The following is a 14,991-nucleotide window of genomic DNA, read 5'->3' on the forward strand; positions in this document are numbered from 1 at the left end:
GCAGCCTTGCCATGTATAGACACACCCTGCCCTGAGCAGCGGCCCCAGCTTTACGCAACTCACATTTACTGCTGCGGGCCGTGCGATCCCCAGCACTGGCTCCTGCCTGCCCCCACTGCCGAATCCAAACTGCGCGCCTGGTCCAGACCCGAGGCCTGCCACCGCCCTCCGGCTGCACCTACCCCCTGCCCAATATGCCGTCCACACCGCATCCTGCTTCCGGGCACCATCCATACATGCAGCCGCACGCCCTGTCCCTGCCCACCGCCCCTCAACCGCACACCCCGTCCCTGCCCACCGCCCCGCAGCCGCCCGCCCCGTCCCTGCCCACCGCCCCGCAGCCGCACGCCGCGTCCCTGCCCACCGCCCCGCAGCCGCACGCCCCGTCCCTGCCCAATGCCCCGCAGCCGCACCCATCATCCCTCCCCACCGCCCCGCAGCCGCCCGCCCTGTCCCTGCCCACCGCCCCGCAGCCGCACGGCCCGTCCCTCCCCACCACCCCGCAGCCGCACGCCCCGTCCCTGCCCACCGCCCCGCAGCCGCACGCCCCGTCCCTCCCAACCGCCCCGCAGCCGCACGCATCGTCCCTCCCCACCGCCCCGCAGCCGCACGCACCAGCCCTGCCCACCGCCCCGCAGCCGCACGCCCCGTCCCTGCCCACCGCCCCGCAGCCGCACGCCCTGTCCCTGCCCACCGCCCTGCAGCCGCACCCATCATCCCTACCCACCGCCCCGCAGCCGCACGCCCCATCCCTGCCCACCGCCCCGCAGCCGCACCCATCATCCCTCCCCACCGCCCCGCAACCGCCCGCCCCGCCCCTGCCCACCGCCCCGCAGCCGCACGCCGCGTCCCTGCCCACCGCCCCGCAGCCGCACGCCGCGTCCCTGCCCACCGCCCCGCAGCCGCCCGCCCCGTCCCTGCCCACCGCCCTGCAGCCGCCCGCCCCGTCCCTGCCCACCGCCCCGCAGCCGCCCGCCCCGTCCCTGCCCAATGCCCCGCAGCTGCACCCATCATCCCTCCCCACCGCCCCGCAGCCGCCCGCCCCGTCCCTGCCCACCGCCCCGCAGCCGCACGTCCCGTCCCTGCCCACCGCCCCGCAGCCGCACGCCGCGTCCCTGCCCACCGCCCCGCAGCCGCACGTCCCGTCCCTGCCCACCGCCCCATCGCTGCGTGTGCCGTCCATGCGTCTCCGCCCCGCATGCGGTCCATACCTTGCCCCACCGCCCACACTGCACACTCTGTCCGTACCTGTGCTGTGCCATTGGGTGTGCCCTCCAAACCATGCCAGCTGTCCGTGCCCAGGCCCTCCTGCCACGCGTGCTGTCCCTGCTCACACACTGCGCTGGGCAGGTCCCCGCTGCCTGCAGCGGCACCCTCTTGCTGCACATGGTAAGCGCAGATCCCCACTCACGCCCACACCCTCTGAGCGGGTCCCTGGCTGGAGTGAGCCGTACCAGTCCTACCCTCTTTTCCTTTCTGGGCACGTGTATGACTTACTTATGTCACCTTCTGCAGCTGGGGCTCCCTTGTTCTCATGCCCCCTGGGTGCTGAGCTCCCTGGGGACGTGGGGGGGCTTCCTGGGCGGTCCTGTCCCCACTGGCACAGGCACGGTGTTGGGTGCCAAACTCCCCAAGGCACCTGAAGCTGCTCTCTGTCCCTCTTTGAGGCTTTTGGCACTGTGGTGAATTTATCCCTTTTGTTCAGACTGGTGCCTTGCCTCTCTCTTCTGACCCTTGGGGCTCCCTTGGCCTAGGGCTGGTCCCCAGAGGGGCTGGGGGCTGTCCCCAATCACTGCACCATCCCTCCCTCAGGGTCTCTCTGGTTAATTGCTGGGCTCTGACCAACTCCAGAAGTTGCCATGGGAACAGCCCTGTCTAGTCTCCTGTCTGCTCCGAGCCAAAGGTCGGTAGGAAATCAAGGTCCGTTGCCCAACCTTCGGCCCGGAGAGCAGGAAAGTTGGTGCCGGGAGAGAGCAAGCCGGGGGCTCCTGCAATGCCCCTCTGGCCAATTGCTCCCTCCCAAGAAGGAGGGTTGGAGTGGGGCTTGGAGTCAGAAGTTACTCCTGAGTTCTGTTTCTGTCCCGCCACAGACTCGCTGTGTGAGCTTAGGCAAGTCCCCTGACCTCTCTGTGCCTTTGCCCTCCATATAATGGGGCCGGGGGGGAGCGTTGGCAGAGCTTGGGTTCAGTGCAATTCCTGGCCTATGTGCATTCAAACCACAACCGGAGCATTGCGCTGAAAACCACTTCCCAGCACTCAGCCATCTGCTGGGCAGCGTGGAGCCAGCCCGTCCGCATGCAGCTCAGGGAGCCACCTGCCGGCCACGGCGGGGTCCCACTGCGGAGACAAAGGCCCTGTTCTGGGGAAGCAAAGGGCCTGAGGGGCAGCCCTGGGCGGCAGAGGGCCGGACTGGAGCCCCAGGCGGGCGCTGATGGGGAAGCTGGGCTGGGCGTCCGCTTGGCGCAGCAGTTCTGGCAGCGGTGCCACACCCTCGGAAGAAGAGACTCCCCTGCCCCAGTGCTCGGGGCCCTGGTGGGCACAGGGCACAAGGTAGCAAATCCCTCCCCAGGGCTCAGCCCCTCCAGCTGAGCTGCCAAGCGCAGCATTTCCTGGTTGCTGAGTCCCAGCTCAGAGTCCCCTGAGTGGGAGGGGGGCAGCCGGGCCGGGGCAGCTAGGACAGAGGGTGGCCAGCTTTGGTTGGGTATATTCCTGGAGGTTTCATCACATGACATAATCTTTAATTCTTGAAGACTTCAGGACAATCCTGGAGGGTTGGCAACCCTAGCCACTGTTCCCAGTAACCTCCCTGGCTCCCTTCTGCCCCCCCCCCCCCCAACCCTTCCCCCCAGCTCCCCACTGGTCCCAGTAACCTCCCTGGCTCCCTACAGCAGCCCTCTCCACAACTGCCTCCTCCACCCATAACAATCCCTCTTCCAGACGCTCTCCCGCAGTAACCCCCCACCCTCTCCCCGGCCCTGATCCTGCTCGTGCTGATTCTCACTGACTGGAGGGGAGAGTTGCTGCTGTGGGGGGGGGGGGCAGGAGGGAGCCAGGGAGATTGCTGGGAACAGTGGGGAGTTGGAACTGTTACATAGCCCGTGTTATATTCATATCATAAGCACATTTCCATAAATAATATGGAGTGTAATGCCACACCGGGGATTCAGCAAAGCAGGAATCTAGGTGAAGATGAAAAACAAGGCCATCGAGTGGGGCAAAAGGCAGGGCGGTTCATGCCCCTGGCACCCTCGCTGCAGTACTGACAGGCTCTAGCAGAGGGCTTGGAATCTCCAGGCTGGCTTGAGCACAGTCTGCATGGGAGTAGGGCTCAGTTAAAAGTTTCTTGAGGGCCAGCAGTAAGATTCTTGGGATGTGGTGGAGTTTGGGCAGTCACCCCCCAGCCCCCAACCTGCTGCCCTGAGACTGCACAGCTGTTAACGCCAGCCCTGCCCTTTCAGAGTCCTGGCCAGGCGGTGGGCCAGGGAGAAGATTTCAGGGAATGGCAGGAGTGGGGAAAAGGGATCTCGTCAGCTTTGTTCTTTCTCTTGTACCTTGTTTGGGTTTGTACCTTTGGGCACTTTTTATGCAGTGGAAGCAGAACTGGGGACACAACTGTCAAATTTCCTGTCCCCAGCACTACAATGGTGGCTGTGTCAGACATGCCTACGATAGATGGACGGACACAGAAGGAAACTCCCTAGAAGTAGAAATTGTGTCCACTGCTGCTAGTCAGGTCAGTTCCACAACCTGACCTGCATGTAATCCTGTATCCAGGGCAACCTCCCAGCCCTGCCTCGGCCCCTGGTCCAGACCCCCAGCATCCACATGACCCAGCCCAGGGACTATTCCCAGGGGAGCAGCCATGGCTCATCCCAGCTCCCCTACAGCAACAATGATAACACAAGTGAACTGAATAGCCCAGTAAAGAGGCTGCTGTGCCTGGCTGGCCAAGCCCCCCTCCCTTCCCTCACCTCCCAGCCGGTGTCTGGCACACCGGCCTCTGTTTTGGAAAGAGCCCCACCCTTAAGTGAGGACAGGTGGCCCCGGGGCTAGGGTGCTAGCCTAGGAGTTGGGAGACCCAGGTTCCATTCTGCCTGACCTCAGGCAAGTCACTGAGCTGCTTGGTGCTGAACTGCCCTGCCCCACAGGCTTTGGTGAAGATAAAGGCAATAGTGATTTGGAGATGCCCCAGTGATGGGAGCACCTAGGGAGAATGAGAACATGGGCACTCCCCGGTGGAGGCAGGGCTCCTGGCAGCTTAACTGTGGCGTTGACTAAGCCTGTTCAGAGCAGGGGTCCTTGGCACAGCAGTCCCTACGCCTTAGCTACAGCAGTACTGGGGGAAGCTGCATTCCCCCAGGAAAGAGGCGACTATAGCCAAGCCCACAGGCAGCTCAGTCTTGCCAAGCTCCCAGTGGGCATGATCATCCCCCATCAGCACCTGCTCCAGGGGGTTGCTCACACCAGGTTTAGATTCTAGGGGGCCCCCTAAGAGTCCATCTCCCAGGCTTCTTGTCCACCCATTTCATGACACTGTTGTTCTCATCAGCTTGTTGCCCAGTAGTGCATACAGAGGAGTCAGGCACACCAGCTCCTCAAAGAATGGACACGTTTTCCTCCTGCCGCTGGATCTGTGTTATTGGCTCAGGCCTTCCTGTACTGGAGCACAAGTCCCTTGTCTTCCCATGGCATTGCTTGCTGCTCCAAGACACATCCCTAGCCGCTTTTAGCTTTCCACACGACACACCCAGACAGCCTTACCTCTGCCCCCTTTGCGATGCTGGTACAGGGGGACATGGCAGCTCTAGGTCCAATGATACTTGGGGAACACAGCATCAGCCAGTGGTTGTGGTGGACTTATAACGTGCTGGTGTTTGTTATGGAGGCATAAAGTACCCTTGTGGCTTCCCTATGGGGACAGAGCTCAGCTGTCTGGCTGCGGTGTGTGGTAAGCGTCACCTGAACTGAGCATTCGTGTGCAGTGGGGGAGTGTGTGTGCGCACACCTGTGGGTGCATGTGTCTGTGAGTGTGCACACACGTATGATAGGTCTGTGAATGAGTGTCTACTGATCCCAGTGAGATGCAGAACAGGAAGGAAGACACCAGTCTTTGAGCTTAAAACAACATTTCAAGCATCCTTTAGTCTTGTCATGGAGCATTAATGAAGAATGCCAGTTAGCCTGCACACACGGGCAAGGAGGTACAACTACACAACAGGGGTGCATTACAGATGAGGACCCAGGAGCGTCTAGCACTGCATCACCCAGCTACATACAGCAGTTCCAGCCTCAAGAAGGGAATCTACGCTAATTACTGTCCTTATTTTTATAGCTACATGGAGAAAAGCAACAGGCCCAAAATGCTGCCCAGGCAGTGACCCTAAGTCACCCCTGATCATTCTGCTGCAGCCTCCCTCCCAACTCTCAGCTACCTCCTTTGCTTGGACACATGTAAAACCTAGAGATACGCTCACTGCAGCAGGGCCTGTCTCTTCGTATGTCTTCCATGAAGCACCCAGCATAAATTCGGGTGCTACAAAATAAATAAGAATCATTCATCCCTCTCTGTTCCATTGCAGCATAGCACCTGGCTGGGCCCCAATCTTCTAGCACTGGGACATCACAGTACCTGGCAACCATCAGCAAAGGCACAGAAACGCATCACAACCAGGAGCCACTGGCACTGGGACACAAACACCACTTCTGACAGGGCAGCACCTGAGATGCTGACACCCAGCCAGGACGCAGCACCTCTGCCACGCTGCAGTTATCATCTAACATGATCCGGTTGTTCACTGAAGTACTGTGTTCTTGTTCAGAGCCGTCCCTTCGGGGTGACCGCTCCGGGCCCTGTGCTTTCAGGGGGCCCCAGGCCGGTGCGATTGGCCAGGGTGGTCAGTCCTGGAAGAGACGAATCCATCTCTTTTGCCCTGGGTCCTGCACCCCACTAGGGATGGCCCTGTTCTTGTTACAAAGAGTCACAGTCCCAGGAGCCGGGCCGGGGGGGGGGGGGGGGGGAGGGTATGGCACAACCCAGCTGTCTGGGCTGCTGAGACACCATCCAGGTGCAGCTGATGAGACAGAGCTCTCGGGAAAGGTCAGCAGAACGTCCTCCAGACGCCGCGTGAAGAGCAGCGGTCAGTGGGTGTAGGAGCGCTGCCAGCTGTAAATGTCAGGCGTATTGTGGGGGCAGCACGACTCCTGCCTGCAGCCACTTCTGCCCTGGGTGACCTTCAGCACCGGCCTGGCCCCTCTCTTCTTGGCCTGGCCCTTCGGTTTGTCCTCTGTGAGGAGGAAATCCACAGTGGAGTGGAAGAATTCCAGCAGCACCTCATGGCTCCAGAAGGCACCACCCAGGCTCTCCTTGAAGAAGCCGCAGTGTCCGCCTCCCTGGGTGAGCGCTAGGAAGAAGTAGGGGTTTGTCTCAAACAGCTCAAAGGGCAGAGTGTCCCTGGGGGCCCCACACATGGGGTCGTCCTGGCTGCAGATGCACAGCACTGGTACTGCCACCTCGTCTACGTCCCGCAGGGGGTTGTTCCTCTCCCAGTACAAGTCCCAGGTCTGGGCCTGGCAGAACAAGACCTCCTCCAGCTCCCTCAGTGACTGGCCCCCAAAGAAACGATCCAGGGGAAGAACCTCCCCTAGCACCGTGGCAAACCTGGGGGAGACAGACCCTGGTAAGAGCCCAAGCAGGAGAATGAGGAGGGGGGACAGCTCCCTGTGCTGGGGGAGGTTCATTGATTGAGCATGGGGCAGCTCACCATGGCTCTATCTGGGATAGAAAAGGCCTTCTCCCTTTGTCCACCTCCCCCAGGGCTCTGCAGCTCCCCACCTTGTGCTGGGAAGCATTCTCACTAACCAGGACTGCTCCAGCTACACCCTAGGGCAGAAGTGGGCAAACTATGGCCCGTGGGATCATCCTGCCCATCCCCTGAGCTCCTGGCCAGGGAAGCTAGTCCCTGGCCCCTCCCCTGCTGTCCCCTCTCCCCCACAGCCTCAGTGCACCGCCAGGCTCCTGGCCCGCCGCTCCTGCCGGGCAGTGCAGGCGGCGTGGCTGGCTCCGGCCAGGCAGTGGGGCTGCGGGCTCCTCTGAGTGGTATGGTAAGGGGGCAGGGGGATTGGATAAGGGGCAGGCGATTCCGGTGGGCAGTCAGGGGATGGGAAACGGGGGGGGGGGGGTTGGATAGGCATGGGAGTCCCGGGGGGCCTGTCTGTGGGTGGGGGTGTGGATAGAGGTCAGGTCAGTCAGGGCCTGGGACAGGGAGCGAGGCGGTTGGATAGGGGGTGGGGTCCGGATGGGGCAAGGGCCCTGGGAGGGGACAGTCAGGGACAAGGAGCAGGGGGGGTTGGATGGGTTGGAGGTTCTGAGGGGGGCAGTCAGGGGGCAGGAAATGGAAAGGGGTGGCCAGGCCATTTGGGGAGGCACAGCCTTCCCTACCCGGCCCTCCATAGAGTTTCACAATGCCGATGTCGCCCTCGGGCCAAAGGATCACCAGCTCAGTCCCCTATCTGCTGATCCCACAGGATCTCACGTGGGTCCATGGGACAAGGGCAAAAGCCACTGGGATCCCTCAGTGCACTGCAAAGCTGCACTCATGGCATGGTGGAGCTGGGAGGCTGTGTCTCATTGCTTCAGACACGGCAGGGCCAGGCCATTGCTACACGCTGTCCATCTCAGCCCCAGAGATGAGTCACTCACCGGCTAAGCCACACCTTCTGGGACATGAGCAAGAGTTGCTGCCATAGCCAGGGGCACCCAGCTTCAAACCATCCCCGAGGATCAAAGATGGGGGAGATGCAGCCGGCAGCTGTCAGGTGGCTAGAGGAACCACATTCTCCCAGGTAGGAGAACAGGAGCCCTGCCCCAGTGCTCTCCCCCACTGCAAAGAGCAGGGCCCCTGGGCACTGGGAGCGGATGTACCGGACGGCTTCTCGCAGGTCAGCAGGATCCCCATACGGCTGCAGCGCGGTAGTGCTTAGGGGGCAGCCGTTCTGGCCGCGGCGGTTAAAGACAACAGGATGGTAGCCATGAAGGAGTGCCACGTGACATAGCTAGACCAGACAACGGGAGTCACTGTGAGTGCCCTGGGAACACCAGGGAAGGACAGCCTGTCTGCTCTGAGGGCCCCGCCCCCAGGCTGCTCTACCAGCTGGTGGGTTAGGGCAGAGCCATCCCTTGGGTAGGACGAATCGGGGTGACCGCTCTGGGCCCCATGCTTTGGGGGGCCCCGTGGGCTGGTGCGATTGGCCAGCGTGGTCAGTCCTGGAAGAGACAGATCCGTCACTTCCGCCCTATCCCCGCCCCGTCTCCAGGGACGGCCCTGGGTTAGGGACTCAGACACCAGGAGAAACCTGTGATCACACCTGGAATCCAGGTCAGGATTCTTCCCTGTGGCCATTATCTACGTCTTTATGAATGACCCAGGTGATGGGTCTTAGAAGCCTGTTCCTCTGCTCAGTGCCATGGTATCACTGCCTGGAATGTTTCCCTCATTCTTCCTTTCCTCAGTGTCCTGATCCCTGGCCATGCGGCCTTGGTCCCTGTCTCCTGGCCTCGGGCGCCACATTCAGGCCGAGGTTTGCAGATGTGCTCACTAATGTGGGCATCCAACCAGAGACACCTGGGCTGATTCCCAGTGTGCTGAGGACCCACCGTCCCACTGAAGTCAGTGGGAGCCGCAGGCTCTCAAGGGGGCTGGTCAGAAGCTGAGGCACCCAAATGAGCAAGCACGTTGAGCACTTGGTGCCTTTAATCTCTGCGTCAGCCCCTCCATCCCCAACTCAGTCGTGTGCCCATCTCTGGCCTGCTCCCACTGGGATAAATCCATCTATTAATTGGGTGAAGCCAACAGTACCAGGGGAGTCGCCCACAGCCCCCGCCCTGCTGCAGCACAGCCCCAAACAGCACTGACCATTCAGCTTTCTATCGCACCGTCCACTCACCTCTAAGTCCATGAGCCCTACCCCTCACCCTCATAGAAGATCAGGGTTGGAAGGGACCTCAGGAGGTCATCTAGTCCAACCCCCTGCTCCAAGCAGGGCCAACCCCAACTAAATCATCCTAGTCGGGGCTTTGTCAAACCAGGCCTTAAAAACCTCTAAGAAAGGAGATTGCACCACCTCCCTAGGTAACCCGTACCAGTGCTTCACCACCCTCCTAGTGAATAAGTTTTTTCTAATATCCTCCCTGGTCTCTCCCTGCAAGAGGGAGATTTCTGCCCCAGATGGTCAGGTGGGTTGGCTGCATTTCCCATGTGCAATGGCATTTTGTTATTTTCTGCCCTTGCTTCCCATCTCCCTAGCTCCCTTTGTTTGCAACTCCTCCCAATTCAGCATCTTCTTTACCCCTTTCCAGATGGGCACCGCATAGGGGAGGGTTCAAATAACAGGAATGATTAATGAAGCTGTTAAAGAAGACCAGCACTAGGTGGCGTGGAGTGGGCAAGAGCATCGAGAGGCGTCATATGGACCCAGCACATGTGCCGTGCTGCAGTCGGGGTCGGGTGGCACTAGGTATGGGTGCCAATGATGGGACAACCTGGACTCAGTTGCACCGAACAGCAAAGGGAGTACAAGCTTTTCTGAGTCTGAGACCGGAGTTAGCTGGGGAGCTCTCTGGCTGGTACTGACTGTGTTGTTCTAACTGCACTCACAGGCTGTGGGCTGGCCCTAGTGAGGTGGCGCTAAGGCCATTTCTGGTAAGGTGAAGAGAGGTTTAAAGATGCCCAGAAGGACCTATGTCTCCCAGCCCAGTCCAAGAGAATCCACTGTCTTTGTAGATTCAGCTTGTCAGCTGTTGCAGCAGAGCCGAAGGGCAAATGGGGTCAGTGGGGTTGTGGGAGGACGGGGGATAAACCTCAGCACTAAATCCACTGTTAGCAGCGACTGCTAGGGGACCACTTTGGTGCTGGGCAAGGAACACACTGCTGGGGTTTATACACAGCCTTGGAGAGAGAGCCTCTGCCCCGGGCGTCGGGCAGCTGGGAGACAGACTGGAGCACCATGCAGCTGCCTGATGGGAACAGCCTGTTCTCCCTGGTGTGGGTGTGGGCAGGGGTTGTGCAGCAATTCCCTAAGTACAGTATACCCTTCCAAATCCTATGTGACCCCCTATGTTCTCCAGCCAGGCACAGCACTCACCCCCACTCAACCCCAATCCAAATAGGCCAGAGTGCTTCCAAACCCTCCAAACAGCCCACTTCTGCCCTGAGTCCCACCTCCCCACAAACACACACATTGTTCTGCCCCTCAAGGGTAGGGATTGGCTCCATCTCTGCGTCCTGTCGCTGTCTGTCTAAGGAAATTCTCTGAGCTGTAGCTGAAGGGGTCGGGATCATGGTCCCCTTTTCTACAAAGGGGAAAACTGAGGCACAGGGAGGGGAAGTGACTGGCCCAAGGTTACCCAGTAAGTCAGTGGTAGAACCGGGATTGCAGTTCCTAGTGCCCAGCCTGTTGCCTGTCACTGCCAGTCCCTCCCCCTCATTACCTTGCTGATGTTGCGGGTGACCTTCCCGAAGGAGTTGGGGACAAGCAGCAGGACAGGTGTGCTGCAGATGGTGGATGTCTGCCTCCTCTTCTGCTGTGCTGGCCCCACTGCCCAGTCCAGTGCCACCAGCCCCTCATCGCTCAGCTGCAGATAGGTCCTTACAAAATGCACCCTGCTATCCAGGGGCCCCATCATGCTGGCCAAGGTCTGCAGGGAGGGGAGAGCCCTCCATGGCCAGCTGGCTTCGCATAGGCTTTTCAAGGCCTGGCACTGGCTCTCCAGGTAGGCAGCCAGCGCAGAGGGCTTGCAGACCAGCTGGGCCCCAGAGCTGCTGGGAACTTTTGCTTTCCGAACCCAAACCCGGACACACAGGAAGATGAGCAGTAGGAGGAAGCCCAGCACCCCCGCCCATGGCAGCATGGCCAGGACAGAGTCTTCTTGGATCACAGGTCCCTGCTCCTCTATGGGCTGTATCACACACAGCCCTAGGGAGAGGAAGGAGCTGAGCCCAGGGGGCTGTGCTATCCAGACTTCCTCAGCAGACTTCCCTCCAGAGAGGACAGGTTTCTAGCATGGCAAACTTCAATCTTCTGCTTTGGTAGTGAGAGAGGGCGGGGGTGGCTGGGGCGTGTGAAGCAGCAGCCTGGAGGAGGAGCTGCAGCAGTTTCCGTGTAGGTCCCAGACGCAGAGAGAGAGAACCACAGAGACCAGAGATTGTCCATTAAAGACTAACCCTTTGGGTGAGGGCGGGGGGACTTGGGGATGGGGTGTGTGTGAGGGATGCTGTGGGGAGAAAGGCTTCACTCGGCTGCTGGGGCAGGCAGCACCTTACTACTCTGCACCTACCCCCTCCGGGCACAGGAGTGAGAACAACCCCAGTCCTAGGAGAGCGGGCAAAGCAAAAGGGAAACCTGGGGAAGACAGAGCCCAGGACACCCAAAGCAAAGGACAATGGCTCCTCTCAGCAGCAGGTTCAGCAGCTCATGAGCAAATACAGAAGAGAAAAGGAGTTAACATTTCCCGTCCCTTATTCTCAGGCTTTGGCCCTCAGAAGCAGCATTTCAAATGCTCCAACCCAGGGTTGGACGTCCAGGGCAGATGCATGGGCAAGAAGCAGGAGAGTTAATTGGGCAGCGCTTTCCAGCCCACTCAGCGGAGCGGCTGAAATCCCCAGCTGCACTCACAGAGAACAGCTTCCCACCGCAGCAGCACTGTGCAGAGGTGGAGTACCACCTCCCTCTAGGAGCACGGCCAGCCACACCCACCGTGCAGCTCACCCCTCAGCACTCACAAACCACGACACAGGAAGCATGACAGCCGATGACTAGACTGCTGGTCCACAAGCCCCACCGCCATTCCTTGCAGCAGCAACCTGGGCTCTCTGCAGAGCTGGGCCACATGGAAGCCAGGAGAATGGTCTGTTTCTCCAGCAAGAACTGCCAGATCTCGGCCATCTGAGCTATGCTGGCTAAGAAGCCCTGACTGCCTCGTCTAGATCTCAGACCAGTCCTGCCTCTGGCTGTGCTGAGACCAGACAAGTCTAGTCGGGGGACAGGGCACCAGAGCAGCAAGAAGCAGTGTCTAACCCCACCTCCTCCAGGGCATTTGGGTGCCTCTCACACACACATAACCCCCGTTGACATTCCATAGGGGAACCCATCCAGCCACACCTCCAATGCATGTGATAGTCCAGCCAAAAAGCAAACCTAGGCTGGCTCCCAGGGATAAAGCCCTGGCTCCAAATCCCTTCACCCACAAGGCAAAGACCTTACTCCAAAGATCTTACCAATCACCCATGTCTTGGAGGCCTCCCAGTCAGGATCCAGGCCAGGCCACAGCCCAGAGATGGCTTTGGTAGTGCTCACAGATTAGTCTTGGTTGGGTGTGAGAAACAGTGTGAGTGCGGTAAAGCAGGCACACCCGAGACCGGGCTAAGGGTGCATGTGGGTTATTGGCCTTTTCTGGTCCAGGAGTGCTTAATGCTCCTTAACATTGTTTTGTATGGAACATGAATGAACAGCATCTGCAGTGATGCTAGCAGGGATACAACAACCAAGAACTATTGATCTCTTGTTCCAGGTCAAAAACTGATCACAGGAAGGGGTCAGGCAGAAATGTGTCCCTAAGGGACAGCACTGCAGGTGCATTAGGTCTTCTCCAGTGCATCCTGCACTGGCCACCATATAAGGCGGACCGATGCCCAAAGGGCAGGCCATCCCACACCTCTTCCTGAAGATGCCAATTGCCCTGGGGGGTCTCTATCTGTACATGGGCTTCCCCTGAATGATGCACCAGGTGATTTACAGCCTGTTTTGTCCCTTGTTTCTTCATTGACCTTCCTGCTGCCTTGAGGGTTGTTTCATCCCCACAAATAATGACTCAGCAGGAGTTGCACAAGTCCCTGAATCAACATCAGTGAGAACAGGTGCGGCCAGAGCAGGAACTTGTAGCCACAGCACCAGATGCAGCTGAGCAGGTACCACTAGGAGGCTGTGGGGCAAGGAAAGGAAAATCGCATCCCAAACCCCCAGGCCTGGGAAAGGAGGCGTGACTGGAACTGAAGGACACAGACAGGGCTGCAGGCTCAGCACCAGGAACTTAGCCCTTCACAAATGAAAAGTCTCCTTATTAAAAGTAATCCACATCATGCAGTGTCTGACACTCCCCCACAGAGGACCCTGCCTCCTCTGGGAGCCATCTGGGCTAATGGATGCTGCCTGTTTACCCTGGACTCTTTCCTTACACTGAAACAAAAACCCACTTACCCACGAAAGCTGGCGTAAGCAAGCGAATGGGAAGCTGTGATGGTTGCAGGACCCTGAACAAGGAGCTCACAGGATGTGCTGGTGGCGCAGGGAGTGGATTTGTGACACTGTTGCTCCCAACTTCTGCTTTCTCTCTTCCTCTGTTTCTTTCTCTGGGCCACGAGGCAGACCCCAGCGCAGCTGCCACTCCACTTTGGGTGCCTCTGTCCCAGGTCCCACAGTCAGCTCACAGGATTCCTAAAGTCCCTAATTCAGGTGAGAGAAAATAAGCCATTGCTTTTCTATGGAACTGACTCTGTTTGTGAAAAGGGCTCTGTGCACATGGCATGGCACATGATTGTGCCACACACAAGCAGCCTAGCTGAAAGCATGGCACTGCAGCTGTAGGAGTGTATCACACTGCCCTGCACTGCGTGTGCAAATGACTGTGCATCAGTCTGTCTGCCATATGCTAAACCTTCCAACAGCTGAAACTAATAAAAACCCCTCTGCCTTTCATCAGAGGGTCTGGAAGTGCTAAGAGCCAGATGGGATTCCTTCCCGGCCGTGCTCAGTGTCCAGCTGGCGTTAATTTGCCCCCAAATTAAAAGTTTAGAAAACCCTGTAGTGGGGAGGGTCTAGGGAAAGGACAGAATATGGAGAACACGAATGGGTCAGTAGCCTTTATTTGGGTGGGGGGAGAAAGGCATGTGCTAGATGTCCCAGGCTGAAAATTACTATTGAGGTGCACAGAGAGCTCAGGACTGAAACTGCAAGGCCAGGTTGCAAGTCAGCAGCGCCAGGCCGAGCTGCGTGGGCGCTGTCTGGCTGTTTACCCTGATCACACCGCACCATCTCACCTCCCCACTTCCTTGCTGTGGATGGAGGAGCGGGCCATGTAGTTCTGTGTTGCTTTCGTTTCTGTAGTGACTTGACCACTTCCGGCCCTGTGTGGCTCTCAGCCATGCAACCCCATGGGCCCTGCACTAGAGCACCAATCTGCACAGCAGCGTCTCTCTGTACAGCATCATCCTAATACCTGTCCTTGCTGCGGCTTCTCTCTTTCCCAGGCCAGGCTGGGGAATAAAAAGATTCTGTCCAAGGTGACGAAGGCCAGACATGGAGGGAATTGCCGTGGGGACCTATCCAGCAGCCCTGTGGTGATGGCCTCAGAAGCTGGAGGATGCCATAAGAACGTCCATACTTGCTCACACCAAAGGTCCATCAAGCCCAGTATCCTGTTCTCTGACAGTGGCCAATGACAGGTGCCCCAATGGGAATGAACAGACAGGTTATTATAAAGTGATTCATGCCCTGTCACCCAATCCCAGCTTCTGCTAGACAGAGGCTAGGACACCACTCCTGCCCATCCTAGCTAATAGCCATTGATGGACCTATCTTCCATGAATCTATCTAGCTCCCTTTTGAACCTTGTTATAGTATTGGCAAGGAGTTCCAGAGGTTGACAGTGCGTTGCTTGAAAAAATACTTTCTTGTGTTTGTTTTAAACCTGCTACCTATTAATTTCATTTGGTGGCCCCTTGTTCTTGTGTTATGAGATGGAGTAAATAACACTTCCTTATTTACTTTCTCTATACCACTCAAGATTTTATAGACCTCCACCATATCCCCCCTTAGTCGCCTCTTTTCCAAGCTGAAAAGTCCCAGTCTTCTTAATCTCTCCTCATATGGCAGCCGTTCTATACCCCTCATCATGTTTGTTGCCCTTTTCTGAACCTTTTTCAATCCAATATACCTTTT

General features: G+C 58.4%; 1 protein-coding gene across 1 annotated transcript; it reads right to left on the reverse strand.

Annotated features, from left to right (window-relative positions):
• Window positions 1–5,109: 5,109 nt before the first annotated feature.
• LOC102945258 (protein ABHD15) lies at window positions 5,110–13,726 on the reverse strand. Its single transcript, XM_007057791.4, has 4 exons — window positions 13,252–13,726; window positions 10,487–12,976; window positions 7,700–8,052; window positions 5,110–6,658 (listed from the first exon to the last, which is right to left on the reverse strand). Exons 2-4 carry the CDS (start codon window positions 10,904–10,906, stop codon window positions 6,139–6,141), a joined length of 1,293 nt encoding a protein of 430 aa, XP_007057853.3. The 5' UTR covers window positions 10,907–12,976; window positions 13,252–13,726; the 3' UTR covers window positions 5,110–6,138.
• Between the last annotated feature and the right edge of the window lie 1,265 nt (window positions 13,727–14,991).

This window comes from Chelonia mydas, chromosome 17 (assembly GCF_015237465.2).
Source record: "Chelonia mydas isolate rCheMyd1 chromosome 17, rCheMyd1.pri.v2, whole genome shotgun sequence".
Taxonomy (NCBI): domain Eukaryota; kingdom Metazoa; phylum Chordata; order Testudines; family Cheloniidae; genus Chelonia; species Chelonia mydas.

What these genes read in the sequence shown, in the direction of transcription:
- LOC102945258 (XM_007057791.4), bottom strand. Translation starts at nt 10,906, where the DNA reads ATGCTGCCATGGGCGGGGGTGCTGGGCTTCCTCCTACTGCTCATCTTC. An exon ending in TCACCCGCAACATCAGCAAG is followed by an intron (nt 8,053 to 10,486) that starts GTAATGAGGGGG and finishes TGTCTGGTCTAG; the next exon opens with CTATGTCACGTGGCACTCCT. An exon ending in CAGAAGGTGTGGCTTAGCCG is followed by an intron (nt 6,659 to 7,699) that starts GTGAGTGACTCA and finishes TGTCTCCCCCAG; the next exon opens with GTTTGCCACGGTGCTAGGGG.